The sequence below is a fragment of the Trachurus japonicus genome, chromosome 1, assembly GCF_045865225.1.
Source record: "Trachurus japonicus isolate A0001 chromosome 1, Traja_1.0".
NCBI classification, from domain to species: domain Eukaryota; kingdom Metazoa; phylum Chordata; class Actinopteri; order Carangiformes; family Carangidae; genus Trachurus; species Trachurus japonicus.
This window is the reverse complement of record NC_140907.1, coordinates 23,995,792-24,013,284: the sequence shown is the minus strand read 5'-3', so window position 1 is coordinate 24,013,284 and position 17,493 is coordinate 23,995,792. Positions and strand designations below refer to the sequence as shown.

The following is a 17,493-nucleotide window of genomic DNA, read 5'->3' as shown; positions in this document are numbered from 1 at the left end:
CACTCATACTTCTCCCACTTTGCCTCCTTCCCTTTCAGAAGCAGCCTTTTGTAATCACATTTGATTAAAAGGGAAACAATCGGCAGGATGTGAAACTTGGCTATTCAATGTGATATTAATTCATCAAAGAGAAGATGGAAAAGGATTGAGGAAGGGGGAGAAAAAAAGAAAACCTGAGCACAGAGGTGTTACCAGGAGGGCAATAAAAGAGCTATTCGTCTTTGTTCCCTGGACACTAGAAGAGAAGGAGGGGTGTTCTTTCCAGATCCATTAAAAACCTGCATTGGCCAAACTTGGCAATGACCAGAGTATGCAATGTAGTTTGTCTCTCAGGATGGGCCAGGAAAGAGTTTAATCAATAGCTACACTTAGTATTCCTCCAGATACCCTGCACATGTACACACAGGGCAAGAGCATTTATCTTTCATTAATGCGTACAGTCCCACTTAAATGGCTGTTTTAAAAGTCACTGGATTTTTATCCGTTTTTAATTGAACCCTATAGACATAGCTGTGGATTTGCTGATGTGGTCTAATCTTTCATTAACAGCCTCTGTTGAATTATTCAGCTAATCTGCATAACGATGCAACACACTTTTTTGGAGACAGATTTTATGGTACTTTTTTTTAACTGCACTGACGGCGTGTACGTGTCTGGGAGTAGAAGATATAGAACATGTTTTTGACTTGTGCACAGACAGCCGAATGTGGGGGAAAGACATCGCTTTGTAAGGTCAACTGTGTGTAGCTGGTGTAGCCGCTGTGCAGTCGAGTCCCCGTCTCGCTGCATGTGTCCCTGAATTCTGGAGGAGGAGGAAGGAGGCCCTGTCATTCTGCCAGACGTTGTGGTCAAGCAGAGCTGTTGAATGACACGTTTCTGGGACACACAGAGTGGTTGAAACATTGCACACGTTTAATAGAGTCTCTTGGGGCCGATGTTCAGATTTAATGTGACTAGCAGCATGTTGTCCAGCAAAATAACTTCCTCCCAGTTCCTCTGTGTGAGCGACAGGACGTTGGCAGTGGCTGGGACTCCATGCTGATGGACAGCAGCTTGCTCGTGTTTTTTTTTTTTCTTCTTTTTTTTTTGCCTGAACTGGAATCGGCCTGCTTCAGGTTCTGTGGGGACGTTGGCACTATCCTTGAGACTTATCTGGTCTCAGATCAGGGTTTCTAGCAGCTCCTGTCTGACTCACTGAGGAAAGCTTTGGCTGTTATTCTGAGAACTGATGCAAGATCTGTGCCCAGTGGAGGATTCAATAACAGATGGGAATTTGCAGTTAAAAGAAACTGGTTGGAAAACAGTTCTTCCAAAATATAAGAAATTGCAAACTTAATTTTTTTTTTTTTTGACTGTGGCCATGTGGCAGTGGCTTGGTGTGAAATCTCTGATTAGAGTGTGCTGTCTAAATGACAAAGGAGGCTTTGGCAGTCACCTGGAGTGCTACAGGGCACACTGCTGACGTAGCTGCATTTTACTCCTGCTGGCTGTCAGCAGCAGGCCACAAGCTCTTCATTAATTTTCTCTCCACTATTAATTAGCCATGCACTGGAGATGTTGGCTTAATTAGGCCGCTGGGCCCAACGGTTTTCTCTATCTCATTACTGCTATAACCAATTTCTATTGATCATTTAGGAAAACCAAGGAGCAAGCTCTTCCCGGCCACACTGCTAGTTTAGTCAGTGATGCGTTTGCAAACTAAAGTCACATCCTAGACTCAAGTTAACCTATGAAGCACTGGCCCAATGATATCTGAGCACCTTTTTTTTATTCCAGGAGATCCAGAACTGCTCTTCCGTGTGAAATTTCAACTATGAGAAGATTGAAGGGTGATCGCTTAATGAATCAAAGTGCAGGTGCAAAGCGCAGCCAGGTTCACCGTGCATATTGGGAAGAGGGAGTGGCAGGACACCTTCAGTGTTTTCATGGCTGGAGGCGCGTGGTGCACTCAGGGCGAGCATAAATGAGGTGGGATTAAGACGAATCCATTATCATACATTATCAGTGAGTGTGTCGGCGTCTGGCAGCATTTCTTTTTAAAAGCATTGCTCTCACAGAAACGATGTACTGATGTCATGTAATGGAGTCAGGAGGAGCCTCACCTAGGAGGGAACTAATATTGTCTCACAGGAAGTGGAGAGTTGCAAGTGGAAATGCAGGGCTAGCCCAAATATGCCTCTGAGGCCAGATAAACTGAATTATTGTCAGGGAACATATGGACTGTCCGATAGTCTCCATTGTTTTCTGTAATGCTCTATTTTATTTGAAATCCCAGTGGCAGCATTCAATTAGCTTACATGCACCAATAATGTTACAGCTGCAAAACAAGGAATAAATCAGTTTCCATTGTTGGCTTTTACATGGCTGTGTAAACTGACAATTATAGTAATGAAACTCTATGTGAGCCACAAATATAGTAGCTATGGGCCTTTTATAGGAGCCTCTTTTCTCCAATCAAACCACTTTGAAATTTAACCAGCACAGTTACATGACCAGACATGATTCTGCTCTACAGCACTACACCACGCTGTTCTTCACAGCCACAAGTCAATCTTTTCTGCATGTGTCTTGAAGATGGCACAGTCTCCACACTGTGTGCTGCACTGACTTTACTGGGATGCCGCGTAGATCTGGCGCATGCAGCTGAAGTTTGACAAAGTGTTTCACACACATTAATGACTTCAGATGGAAAACAAACCTGACAACTTTAGATGGCTTTATAGGGAGTTAATCAGCTAAAAGCGGAGGCCTTTGAACATGCAAGCTGTTATGGTTGAGAGATGCTGATAAAAATCAAATATTAAATTTTACTTTGCATCCCGGGATTAGTGCTATAATTGGAGTGTAACTCTGCGCAATTAGATGTTTCTGCAGGTACTTTTTTTTCTTTTTAATGACACAAAAGCAGACAAGCAAAACATGAAATAAACGACTTGTGTGGATTTAAGAGGGGACCATAAGGGCCCGTTGCTGGTCACTAGCAACGATAATGAGTCCTAATATATAATTTATGTGTACTGTATAATGGAGTCTGTACAAATAACTCCCTCTCATCTACTGTAAGTCCAATTAGGGAGAGTCAACTGGAATACAATTTGCAAGCACATTAGGAAGCTCTGTTCATGAGGTGGTAGAGTAAGTCTGCATACATGTAGAGGTTTTCAATAGAGGATAGAGGATTTCTTTTCAAGAAATCGGACGATCATTGATCTTTATCTGACTGTGGCTCCGTGAGATCGAGCCTGTGCATCACTTTTATACCTTTTAGTCTGGGTTATTCCTTTAGGGGGAAAAAATAATTCATTTGAAATGCCGTTTACTGTATGTGTGGAAAAGTAAAATAATGAGTCTCTTAGGTCTATGTGGATTCATAAATAACATGCAAGACTTAAAGGTTTGCATAGCCCCTGGACATTGCTTCATAATATGAGTGCTTCACATTCATTTTATGAATATCAAACATTAGAATCAATGAAAAATCAATGTAAATATATAATTCCCAGCAGCAATACAAGTACAAAGAGCAATTTTACTTTTATTTTCAAAGGATTTTTTTGCCTGTTGTATCTAGCAGCACAATGCAAACTGAAACGATCAATCACACATTCAAAATGGTCAAAACAAACAGCTGGATAAGAACAAAGTAATATTTCCAGATTGCAACATTCAAGCAATTCTGCTCTTCACCTACAAGCAATAAGTAACAAGTTCTTCAGGGAGCTCATTTAAATAAAAAGTAAAATGTTTAAGTAAGCTTTTACAGGTTCAAGGTGTGTCGTGAGTCAGCTTGAGGCCAAGTCCTGCCAACCTTAGACCAAGACACATGAAAGGATGTTTCTCCTCTTGTTCTTATTTATAATATATTGAGCAATTCAGATGCAGACTTCAATCACCTCCTATCTGCCACATCCACAGCAAAAGATAAATATTCTTAGCTCCACAAAGGTAGTATTTATTCCAGCACTGTTCGTATTGGATTATATGATGCATTTTTGTGTCCACCCCCCTGATTTATTGGCATCGTAATTTAAAAACTTGGCACACAGCACTGCCAAATTACATCAGGGATGGGAAACATACCCAAGGTTTGAAATGACAAGCAGACCCCTGTGTGCAGCATCCCCTTTGGTTTTTTCATCAGCTTTGTATTCACAGATTTATGCTGTTTTACCTTTACATGGTCCGCCGTGTTGCTTGACCCTGTCTGGACTGACAGCAATGCTGATGAGGCAATTAAAGTTCCTTGCCTTAGCCAGCCTTAGAGGGGATCAATTCTGTCCTCTAGCATCAGGTGGCAGGTCCCTACATTCATTATTGCCTGCATAGTCTCCCTAATGGGATTGGATTTGTACTTATGAGTCAACAGGGCTGTTATTGAATCTCAGTTGCTGAAGCCATTGTCCTCTTCCAACAACTTTCTCCTCTGCCTCTTTTCTGGAGTATCTCCATTGTTGCAGTCCTGTAGGATTTTTTCTCTTTAGTTCTGCATAATGTAGTTAGACGAATGTAAGCTCACACGGGATGAAAGGCTTTTACAGACTTTACTTTGTCGCAGTAGATTATTTAATTTTGGACGTCTGTGCGGCTGAAATCTTAGTATTTGAAGGTATGCTCGTGATAGCGAGGATAACAGAAGTTTGCGAGTCGAAATGGTGACGCTCTGTGCGGCTGAGTATTTCACACTGTTTGCCCTGTGTCTCCCTCTCACTTAGTGATTCCTTTGATTAGCTTTGAGCTTGTGGGTGGTAGTCCTCCAGGGGGCTCATTAGCTGTAATGACAAGGCCAAGATTTTAAAGTTAGCCAGTCAAAGACATAGTTAGTGGCTAGTACCTACTACTATGCCTAATTTCTTAAGGCCTTGAGATTGTCACAGTCATTGATACATCAGGTAGTGCTGTTCTACACAGGGTGACTTCTAAGACGCACTTTCACGTTCTTTCCCTTAATGCAAAATTTTTGCAGCACGCTGCAGAGAGTACTGTTTTATGCCAGCCTTTTGTGTGTGCCCCTCCTAGCCCCTCTCTCTCTTTTGCTCCATCTCTCTCTCTCTCTTATGTCAATTATGCCTTAGGATCTGGCTCTGGGGTCTGGCCTACATAGCGGCTTGCAGAGCTGACTCTAAACTAGCTGAGAGGGTTGCAAATGACTGCCTCTCTCCCCACTCCATCTGATGGCAGGAAGTCAGCGGAAACTCATTGAAAGTCACTGGAACTTTACCCGAGGAGAATGTTTGATTGGAGTGATTTGCCCTGAATCTCGAAACTGACAAAAGGTGTTTTTGTCTGAGATTAAATAGCTCCCTAGAAATGAAGAAGGGATTAATTATTCATAAAGGGAAAATGGGTTGACATTGGACTGCAGGTCCAATTTAACAGTTCAGACTGAGTACCTGGAAAGCGCCGCTGCTCAACATTTTCATGGCAGCTGAAGAATGAAATGAGCATAGAAGATGAGTGCTCTATAATGTAATGTTTACAATCACTAGATTCCCATGATTCATATATTTGTCCATACTCCATCTCAATACAATGAATATTCCTTTAGATACCCCTCTATACAGCTTTTTGATCTGAATAGAAAAGAACTGATGGAAAGCTTTTATACTCTTGTTATATCACATATTCTCTCTGATCCAAGGCCAGAATGTGTCGATTTTTTTTTTCCATGTATGCTCTTCGTTTGATTTATTCCTATTATATAGGGTAAATACAAATAGCTGCTATTTCTAGCTGTTAGGAAAAGGTTATGGTTGTCATTTCCAGCAGGGCACTTAAAGTAGATGTTGTACCTGGGGTTTAGAGCTGCTACAGTTAAGCAGCAGCTCAGAGTGGTGCAGCACTTTCTCCACGTGTTGTATCTTTATTGGTCTCCTCACAGAATATATTGTTACAAGAATAGGAAAGCAACTGGGTTGAGCTTCTGTCCAGAATCACCACAAATCTTGTTACAAGAAAGTGTGGCCCAGTTTTCAAATCAGATTTGGGCCACTTTCTTTTCTATACTTAAAATTGATATGCAGTGTTGAATTCAGCCCATGGCCATGCAACTCCAGTAAAATCTGTCAGATCTGTATGGATGTGTTTTTCTCTCTCTCTCTCTCCCACAGCTTCAGCACTGCCTACCAGTGTATCTACTACTCTCCAGAGCACACAGCCAAAGCTCAGGAGGTACTCAGCACCATGAGCCTCCTCCAGCCCCTCATCACAAGCTTGGCGGACCAGCTCCTCCAGGCCGCCCAGGAGCACTCTTCAGCTGGGATAAATGACGCACTCAAGAACCTTTCTGACAAGGTGAGCCAACTTCCAAGTCCTCCACCCACCTTCTCCTTCCACCTCCACTATGCCCTTATTCCTCTGCCTCAGAAAGTGCCACTTTTCCTCTTGGACACATCACCAAACATTGACAGGTAATACCTCAACCTGAAAAACCTTTTAATTTAATCTTTAACTGTGGCAATAAGTTCATATAAACCCATATTTATCCAGAACCTACTCAATTATTTGCTCAGGGGCTCTGCTTCTGAGCCTATAGTTTTCCTTGTGGAGCTGAAATCTGAGGACTGTTCACGTGGATATATTGGCTTAAACTGACTGCAACACCGAATGTTCACCCCCTCAAAGGAGTTACCTAATAACAGTGATTTGATACCAACACTGGTAATGTCTCCCTGCCAGTTTCATTGCAGATAAAAGCTGGAAATGTAACATATTCTTAATCTAACTGAAAAACTTCAAAGCCAGTAGTTGATCCGTTACATTTGCGCACAGATGCATATGCAGACGCTAAACAGACAACCTCAGGAAAAATCCATAACTCATCATAAAAACGCCAAACTAACAAAAGTGAATAGCAGCATGGACGTTTATGGAGTTGAGGCGTTTTTATCAGTATAATTAATGAATTACATCTGGTGCTGTCAGATTGCAATCTGTTGTGGGAGAGATTGTTTTTGCCACAGTGGAATAGAGCCCAATCAGCCTGCTTAATTGGTACATTCGCTCTGTCACCGCTTCCTCTCATCCTTGATTAGACATGCACACGTTGGCCAAGTAAACCCCTGGCCTGGTCAGCACAAGCAGGGCTGCTCTCTGATTAAAATCTCAAGCTGTGTTTGCGTGTGTAGGTGTGTGTGTGGCGTGTGTGGCGTGTGTGGCTGTGAAAAGTGCAAAACTGTGTGTGTTCAAAAGCTGGTGATCACTCTTTCAAGCCCCAAAGCCTCCAATCACGAAGACAACATCACATGATTTATATCAATATTTCATCCTGCACATCTGGTCATCTTTCTCAAAAACCATCCTTTTTTTCTTCTTCTTCTTCTTCTTCTTTTTTTCTTCTTTTCTTTTTACTTTCAGACACGTGTACAAGCTGCTGGCTGTTTGCATACACACTCAGACAGGTGGTCACTCATTCACAACCCTTGACCTGTGGAATCGGTCAAGTTGAGTTGTGTTTATACCAGACTTAAACAAATGATTTGACAATTTTGGAAAAGAACTATTTTTTGTTTCTTTTCTGAGAATCAAATGAAATGATTCAATCAATGCATTAGTCCATTGAATATGAAGATACAGCTTGAGCAGCCAATTAGCTTAGCTTAGCACAAAGATTGGAAACATCCAAAGGTAATACTGTATATCCACTCACGACGAGTATCACTGAAGCTCATTTGTATGCCTCAGCATATGGACTAAACAAATAAGCGATAATACATATTAGTGGGACTTTTAGTGATTCTAGTATAGGTGGAGGGTTCTGTTTCCTGCCAGACCGTTCCCTCTTGTGTCCTGTCCTTATACTACGCTAAGCTAACAAATGTGTTTCAGCCAGCTGCACGTTTACAATGAGATCAATATAAGTCTTCTGATCTAACTCTTTGCAGGGAAGCAAATAAATAAGCATACTCACAAGAAATGTTAATATTCCTTGAACAATCTGCACAAGATACACTATCTCCTATCTTTACTCACTCAATGAAGAAGAACTATATATATATAAATGTGGGGGAAAAAAGGGGGATATCCAGTCACCAATGAAAAAATAGCACAACCTCACACTTCTGGTCAGACAGCATTATTTATCTATCCTATTTAATATAAATAAAGGCGAATGTACTGTATTTGTAAGTGGGTCTCTGCAGTGAGTGTGAAGTTTTTTCAAGTGGAGACACTGACTCACACCTTCAGAGAAAAGATGAGACACGGATGTAAGAAGCTGCTTTTTCATTTTTTATTTTATCAAGTACTTGCTGTCTCTTGACTTTTTCCTTCTTGGTTCAGACCACCAATCCAGGTCTAACTCAATATTTCACTCCAGAATACTTCTGGCCACACTCGGATTAGTGTTGGGCACTGCAGATGTGCTGTTGCTTCTCTATATGTGATGATGATGATGATGATGATGATGATGCTTTTGATGACGATAATGATAATTTCACTCTGAAGATAATCACGGTGAAAAGGCAATTGCCACACATTTCCGCTCCCTCCAGCTGTGTCCTAGGACAAGTTCTATGTCTTCGACGTGACGGTTACCTGGGAAGTGCTGTGGCTTTGATTGTCTATGCATGATTATGTTGAATTATATGGTGTATAGAGGTCATAGACGCAATAGTGAGTGAGCGTCCTCCCAGCCAAGTGCTGCTGGAACCTGACCAGCTCTATTCATTCGCTCTCTTATGATGTTCCACTGAGTGAAAAAGCTCTATTTTTAACTCAGCCAAAATTTGCTCATCCTTCAGGGTAAAACCATTCAGAACTGTTCAGGTGAATAGATTCCTACAGTTTTTTCCTTCTTCTTCGTCTTCTAACATCAAACGTAACTTATTTTTTTGCAGTCTGAGTCCACAGAGGCGTTTTCTGACTTGCACTTCTTGCTCAGTCGAGATCACATCAGCAGAAATATTGAAGAACGACTAGCAACAGAATTTTTCCCAAGGGGTTTTCAGAGTGTTTCAGATATCTAAAACAGGTAGGTGTTGAAGAACTACACTGAGGAGTAGTCTCTGCACGTGGAGGAGCAAAGTTGCTTCGGTTTAGCCTTGATAAGAAAATGAAGCTGCAATGATTTTTTTCCTTTGCCCAGAGGAGTGCACCTCTGATATTGCACTTTGAACAAAATATCTATATGGATCCTGTTGAACAGTATATCATTAAAATGTTTTTTTTTTTTTTTTTTCAAATCCCTGTAGATCCGAATCTTAAAGGATACAAATCTGGCACTGGCTAAATATTTAGAAATGGAGCTGAACGAAGTGGGCCCTGATTCATACACTTGACTTTTTATCCACAACAAAAAAAACCGTATCATCTATGAGTAGTATTTAGCCAATGATCAGTTCACCAGCACCGAAAATTATTGTAGAAGAGCTGGCAGTCAGACACATGAGTTCTGTGACCCTGCAGTTAAGAAGTGCAAATATGACCCAGATTGTTTTAAACACAGTGTGTGCCTTTGTTCGTTCATCTCAGGAAAGATAATGAATAATACATGGTCTCATAGATTGCAAATTAACATTGAGGTCAGATAAGCAGAGTTCAATTTGAATATGAATGCACATTTTTCCCAGTTCCCATTAAGTACTCTGTTAAGTCATTTTTTAGTCATTTGGACATTTTCATCTTTGAAACGATGTTTACTTCTTTGTATACGGATGTGTGGATCACAGAATGATATTCCAGCAAGACTGCCTGTTCTCAGGCGATTACACATTTCTTCTTATCCATAGATTTTGGCTCTCACATCATTGACTTACAGTAATGAAACTCATTTGGATCCATGCAAGGCAATTAAAATGGGTATGAATTAAATACAATGGTGTTTTAAGTGTAGTCATCGTTTGCTTTCTCTGCCGAAGCATTCATCAAATGGCCCATTCAGTGTGGGTAGCAGTCTTTATAGCTTTTGAATCAAGGACAGAACAGTTAAACCAGGCTCAGATGGACCAATAATTGTGTTGTTTTTTCATGACTTACTGTAGATCGCATCGCAAGAGGAGCAATGTGGAAGATCTGGAAGAGTCAGCTCTTTCTTCTCAGTAAAAACTATAATGAGTCACATGTGTGAAATGTTGTAGAACCTCCAAGGTGAGATCTGTTTCATGCGTATAACACCAGACTTCAATGGTGATGATGGTGAGGATTAGGATGATGGGAGGTGAGTCATGAATCCCTCAGAGTGTAGATGAAGTTGAGTGAATTGATTGAGGTTTTCAGAAGATTCTTCTGGCACACAAGCTTCAAAGTGAACCGACAGTACTGACTCATCTTTGTTTGACAGGTTCAGTAGCTTCAAGCACTGGATCGCTCCTCACTGATGACTCCTAGTTACTAAGAGCTTAATGAACGTATGTGAAAGCTACAGAAATGATCTCGATGCAATAACTTTGTTTGCTGCTGTCAAGCTATTTAGCTTATACAGTGCTCGTTCACACCAAGCTGCGTTACTGAATGTGACAGTTTGAATCAGCACTGAACAGTGATTTGATCACTTAGCTGAGAGGGAAGTGAAACAATAACAAATCTTTTTTCTTTTTTAAGCTCTGTTAATGAGTGTACAAAACCACACAGACGAGCACACTTCTCCCACCCACCCACGTAGAAATTACGTACTGTAGCAATAAGGATGAAATATAATTACAACTGTGAATAAGTACAATGCATTTGACAATATGAGAAATACTGTAGATAAACACTTAAAAGAAAAAGAAAAAATACTTTTTAGATGGTAGCATTATCCTCTGATCATATTTCCACCAGTGGCTGTTGCTGGTCTTTCAAAGAGCGCTCATTTTTGGCCTACATCATAAAATGTGTCCATTTATTTATACACCTCCAAGCCAGCCCACTGCTCCATTCACTCCCAGAGATGCTGAGCGTCTGTGGGAAGGACAAAATCGCAGCATTTATCTAATGACCATCTTCACTGCAGTGAAAAATAAACGATTCGATGCTGCCCCATTGAAGTCCATGGACGCTGAGCTTCAACGGGTTTAATGCACTGTGACGCTACAAGAATGTATGAGAAGAAAATTGTGTCAGTCGACCTGCGATAAGTAGCTGATTCTGAATGAACTCGTCTTAGAGTTGAACGTGTTGTAACACATTTTTAATCAATGAAATGTAAACACAACAGGAACTATTTGACCATTTACTTTTTGACATTTTAGAGGAAACAGAGCTTCTCTTGCAGTCTTAGAGCAGTCCCCTTGACACTAAGATTTCTCATGGGCCTCAAGCTTCTCCAGCTTTTCTCTTGACAGTTGACAGGTGAGCCTCGGAGTGTTTGTATCATTAATTGTGTATGATTTGGAGTAATTGCATCCTTCCACTTCAGTAGAAGTTAATGACAGGCAAGAAACAGCAACTGAGTGCCAAGAAGTCACAGTGTCTTGTTCAAAGAAGATACATCAGAGGGTATTCCACAGAGGGCCATAATAGGACAGGGCTCTATGGTGACTTCAAGAACCTCTGAAAATGTCTTAACACAGAAGTCCAGTAAATTGCTCAGTTGGGGAAGCTCTACAAAGTATGAAGCAATGAAGATGATTTCATAACAACTGCATACTGGATCTATGTCTAGATTTTTGTCGGGAAATCTCCCTGACATATGGTATGCCTGATGCAGTCATTGTTCAGATGTGTTGATGTATTCACTGTACATGTGAATATAAGAGATGGAGAAGTTAAGAGCGGTAACAGGCCTTTAACCTTTTTAGGGTCATTTTGAACATGAAGTTTGCAACTCACCAAAGAGCTAAACAGTAAAACAGTAAAAAATAAGGAAAAATGTTACAAAATGTTTTTTATAACAATTTGTTAAATTCTTTTATGCTTTTTTCATATGTTACTGGATTGTTTTGGCTCAAAAATAGATTAGAGGGTGTATGAGAAGTGGAAATTATCCTCTTTTTTTAAGTGTGGGCAGGTCATCTAGACATGCAGCCAGTTAAAAGGGATCACAAATTGACACTGCTTCATTTTATGGGGTCACAAGCCAGAACAGTTAAGAATCAGTTCCTTATGATATCCACACAAAGTGTCTCTGTTGAGCTGGGGCAGGACTTGTCTTGCCTGAGGTTCTTTTCAACTCTTATCTACTTCTTTGCTTCAGACCGTCTCAACAAACTCATTGCCTTTTCTGTCCACATCAGGGAGGTATAGGCGTTAGTGTGGCGAATATTTGTATATAATGACCTTGCAGGTTTCTTCCCATGGGGGAGACTTGGCTCATGTGTTTTGTTAGACTGCATTTTGCTGTTGTAATGGAATTGCTTATTGCAGTGCTAACTCAATTACTCTTGAGAGCCCTTATCATTTTTTTTGTACACAGTGGCGGCAGCGAGCGAGAGGCTCCTTGGTGCTGGGATCATCATCAACTTACAGTAGCTGGTGAATTTGAGATCAAAAGAGGTGTGCTCTTGGAGAAGCAGGCTGGAGGAAGAGTAATTGAATTGTTTGTTGTTTGTTGCTGTTTTTGTTGCTCACTGGCTGTGTGGCGGTAATGGAGAGCAGCTACTTCATGGCGAAGGAGAGTGTTCATTTTCCTTGTTTCTTTTCACTCGCTCTGTAAATAGTTACCCGCTTCCAAGTTCACTTCCACCTGTGTTTTCTTCCACCCACTCTCCACGAATGTGACAGTCTCCTCTCCTACAATGTCTCTTGCTTTTTCACCACTTAAATTTATTTTCAGCTCTCTATCCCACAGTAACTTTTGGTATTTCTCTTTGCTCTTTTTCTTCTCTGCTACAGACAGAACAATTTGTTCACACACTTAAAGATGAACTGGTCAAGAGTGCACTACTAGCACTGCATACAGCGCAGCCCGGCTACGTTTCCAAGAACCAGAAGCAGACCCCGGTGCAGACGGGCCAACATCAAGGCCACATCCACCAGCGCAGTGACCAGAATCAGAGTCCAGTCCAGGGACTCCCAGGTCACAGTCCAGCCACGCCAGTCACTGAGAGCACGGTGGTGTGCAACAACGTGGACGGATCGCAAACCACAACTAAAGGTGAAGGAGGGCCTTTGCCTCTGAAGCACCAAGACTCCATACCGCACCATAAAGAGTATGATGAGGAGGAGTGGGTGAGTCAAACCTCTACATCATGAAGAAAACTGTGAAAGTCAAGACTTCTTATTATTTCAGTACAAAAATAATTTTACAGCTAGTCCTCACTCTTGAGTTCACACAGGGCAATAAGATGTATTGATGTAAGAAAAGCCTTTTTTGTGTCAAATAATTTAGTAATTTCCTTGCAAAATTAGATTGCATACCAATCATTATTTTTTTCATTTTAATGACTACCCTTTCTCAGAGGAGTTTATACATTTCAGCATGACAAACCGACAGCAGAATATTATTGTGTGGTATCTTTATCACTGAATCTGCTTCTTTTCATTAAAGTGTGTCTGACTGTTGGTTTGTTTGCATGAGGACAGTGTCTGACACACTGACAGCAGGAGTTTATCATGATTTCTGCACACCAGTGCCTAATTATCTCCCAGAATATTCTTCACCATGATAACACGACACATTCACACCATATTTTTTGAAGCAACATAGACCAAAATACACACCATGCATGCGCATGCTCGGATTCTCATCTTTGTACTCTCTCACTCTCTCTCTCTCTCTCACACACACACACACAAGTGAAAGTGCCTTTTCGTCAGTGAACAGCAGGAGCACAGGAAAAGAGAGAGAAAGATGCAAACAATGGAAACACTTGGAGAGAAAGCTCAGAATATCCAGACAGCCATTTCCTTTGACCTTTCGGACACAAAGGCAGCTTAAAGGGAAACACCTTTTTGTTTTGTTTTTGACCATAAGGGAATCAATTTCTTTATAGTTCCAGAACATTTAACAGAATTAAGTCCCTGTTACGTTTTCATTTCAATCTCACCACCTCAAATTAAGTGTAAGAGCGTGGTGGTCTAACCAGTGAAGCTGATCTGACTGCTGATTGTGTATCTGACTCTCAGGACAGGGTGTGGGCCAACGTCGCCAAATGTCTCAACTGTGTCATCGCCATGGTGGATAAACTCCAGGAGGAAGACGGCAGCAAACAGGAGACAGGAGTCCCTGAGCAGCAGCTCGCTGATGTCATCACCTCACACAACCCTGGTAAATAATCACTTTTGGTGAAACACAATCAGCACATTTCTGTGAGAAATGTCCATAAAATACAATTATAAATCAACAGCCATCCATTCTCTACTTTCTAAACCACTTTTCATCTACAGTATTGAATTAAGAAATTATTCATACTAGATTGATGTTAGATTTATTAATTCTTAACTGTAATATAAACAAGATTTCCAGTTGAGTTCACTTTGCTTCTCTTGATGCTGTCATTGTTTTGGGTCGGTCAAATATTCTTGAAAAGCCCTGCTCCCTTCATACCTGCAGAGAGTAGTCTAAACGTGTGTCTGGAGCTCAGTCTTGAATGTGCATTGTGAGGTATCCTTCAGTGACACAAAGGGTTGGAACAAGAAGGTGATTGTTCCCTTTTTTTTATATGATTGGTCCCAAAAATTTGAATTAAATGTCCTCCTATGTAAATTAGAGCCATTGACTGAAACCCTCTTTTAACAGCTGTGTGTATGTTTGGACTGTGTGGCTATTTAGACATCAAATGTTTCACCTTATGTTTCTATGAAAGTCTTCAAAACTGGAATCTCTACAGAACATATTGAGCACATATGGTTACTGACTGCTGCTCACTGAAAACGTCTCTTTCTGAATGCAGAAGTTGTTTTTTTCCTTCCCCAGCAGATTGTGATGCATCATCGGTATACTCTCTATCATCATCATTATTATTGACAACATATCTGTTCTGATCACAAAACGGCAGCCAAGTTTAGCTCAAGAAGAGCTCTTGGGCTAACAAGATACATTAATAAACCAAATCAAATGCCCACTCTCGGTGTTAGAGAAATGAGACTGCACAGCCAATACTTTTCAGTGGATCTGCAGTCGCAGTTGAAAGGAGTGACACAAGACGCGAGAATCTCTGTTGTTTAAGCATTAGCAAAAACTCAAGTTGTTGCCAGAGAAGTAGATGAAAGTAATATTTGATATGCAGAGCCATTCACTGTTAACCACAAGCTGCCCACTCTCCCCTTACATCCAGTGAAATCCTGCCTCAAGCTTGTGTCCAGACAAGTGGCCAGCCTGTTACAGCTGCCAATTGGCACACACAGCAGCGGCATTAGTCCAACCAGGCGACAAGGAGAGGCTCTGCGTGTGTCTGTGTTTGATTTGCTATACTTATGGGGTCTGTGGTGCTTCGTACTGGACCGTGCAAGTTTAAAGAGCGATTTAGAGGTTAGACTTTAAGGGCTAAAAATCAGGTGTGGGTTGGGTAAGGGTGGAGCGAGGGCATTGTGTTGTGTGATCTAAAGGTTTGGGTAAAGTGCCTGGAGAACATTTAGTCATCTCTGCAAGTGTTGGTGCAATCATTTTGTGCCTGTGTGTGCATGTGTGTCTGAATGCGTCTATCCGAGTGAACTGGCAGGTAAGAGCAAGGCTATCCGCCCGTGTTCAGTCTGACAGATAAGCTCAACCCCCCCGAGCACCTTTATTAAGACGCTGAACAGGCTCAGAGCAAGTGGTCATCTGCTTGTCTAAATACAAACATGGGTGGAATAATGAGAGATGCTTTATCTCTGAGCGGAAAACGGTGAAGCCCGGGCTTTTGATGACAAGGCGTTGGGGGGGGGGTTTAGATGTTTGGACAGGTGGGTTGGCAAAGAGATGACAGCTGGAGTTCTGTTTCCTCCCTCTCTGTGCAGAGGCGGTATTTGCAGAATGAGATAAGACATGATTTCTCTGACAAGACAAGGGCAAGCCTGATGCGCCATACGTTCTTGGTCGTATCCAACTGTTTAGTTTGTGTGTGTGTGTGTACGTGTGCGTTTGTGTGTCTGTCCGTGTGTGTCCGAGTGTCCACACTGATTCCTCCTTTCCCACCAAGAACTTTTCAGTATGTTACAGCTGAAACAACTGAATGTGTGGTGGGAAAACGCAACTTGAAGATTGTTTATCCAACACTGCCCCCTGTTGGCCAGTACAGGGACTATAAGAAACTTCTAGGTAGAGCAACTGCATAAAAGCATAAATCAATCAATCAGTCAATGCCTTTATTTGTCCCCAGTGGAGCAATTTGTTTCACAACAGTAGGAGCACACAAAAGTACTAAAAGACACAGATACACATAGCATAATAAATAACATTATGCACAAGCCTGATAATAAAAACTGTACATAAGAAAATACTCCCTCATACTCAGTTAAAAAGGACCGCTCAAGTTAAAAAGATATTCCACCCTAATGGGTAAACTACCTTTTCCTCCTGGCGTTTAGCAGAAGGTACAAAGGAGTAGGAGTTTGTATCTGTTCGTTTAAGCAAAAGACCCCATAAACATTATTTGTAAACTAATATTGGGTGTTCCCCAAAATGAATCCTCACCAAACTCATTAAATCTTTGAGTGTGTCTCACATCGGAGATCTTCACAGCTGCAACAGATAATAGATATTAGATAAATATTAAATCAGTATATTATGACAATTAGTATAAACTAAATAGTGCTTTTGTTTCCCAACCAGGGGCACTTGTGCTCCAGGGGGTACTTCTGCTGCCAGGGGGTAAATGAAACACTTAATTAATCAGCTCAGCTCATAAAATTTACTTCTCTCAACTACCTAACCACCTAAAAAAAATATATCCATATATGTGTTTATAAACGGGCTATACAAATAAAATTGCCTTGCCTTGCCTTCTGACTGTATCTGTTTATCACAGCTGCAACTTAACATTATAATAAAAGTTGAGAGGAGTTACAATAGAGCATTATGTCATTACTCATATTCCCACTTTGATCAAGAGTTTTTTTTCTCAAGTATTTATATTTATCTTTTATTTGTTAAGTATTTCTTTCTTTACTAATCATACCAAGTCACTGTTATAAACACACATACACACACACAAACAGATTTTGCCCATGGCTGTAGATTTGTGGGTGCATGTCATGACATTTAGCACCATAAGTGTGATTTCCTACAGGAGCGTAGAGCTATTAGTTATCATACTGTACTGACTGGCTCAGCTGTCTCACAGCTATATCATCAGTGGTGTGACTGAGTGAGCGTATTTCTTCTATTTATTCATTACCACCACAACTTCCTATACATATTTGTATTTAAACAAGCTCGTGGTACTTTGCACCGCAGTGTTCCTTGAGTCATCCTCACCTGAGGTCCACCTGTGATTTATGCAAACATTAATTAATACTAAAAAATGTATTAAATATGTTGTTATGGATTGAACTGGTTTGCTATTATTGTTTACTGTGCTTGCTAACACAAGAAATACTGAGGACTGTGTTTATAATTCACTGACAATACTGTAAAGATCCATTTTATTTCATATTCAGTAAATAGCTGGACTGTGCTCCTTGTCACACTTTAAGATTTGTGTTTGATTTCCTGGCTTC

General features: G+C 40.9%; 1 protein-coding gene across 7 annotated transcripts in view; it reads left to right on the top strand.

Moving 5' to 3' along the window:
* Nucleotides 1–17,493, top strand: part of inpp4b (inositol polyphosphate-4-phosphatase type II B) — a 145,755-nt gene that overhangs the window by 106,966 nt on the left and 21,296 nt on the right. For all 7 annotated transcript variants that reach the window (XM_085781515.1, XM_085781562.1, XM_085781551.1 and 4 more), the window contains 3 exons: nt 6,108–6,291; nt 12,748–13,083; nt 13,981–14,122. In XM_085781515.1, the coding sequence (XP_085637641.1) occupies nt 6,108–6,291; nt 12,748–13,083; nt 13,981–14,122 (662 nt within the window). The remainder of the gene's footprint in view (nt 1–6,107; nt 6,292–12,747; nt 13,084–13,980; nt 14,123–17,493) is intronic.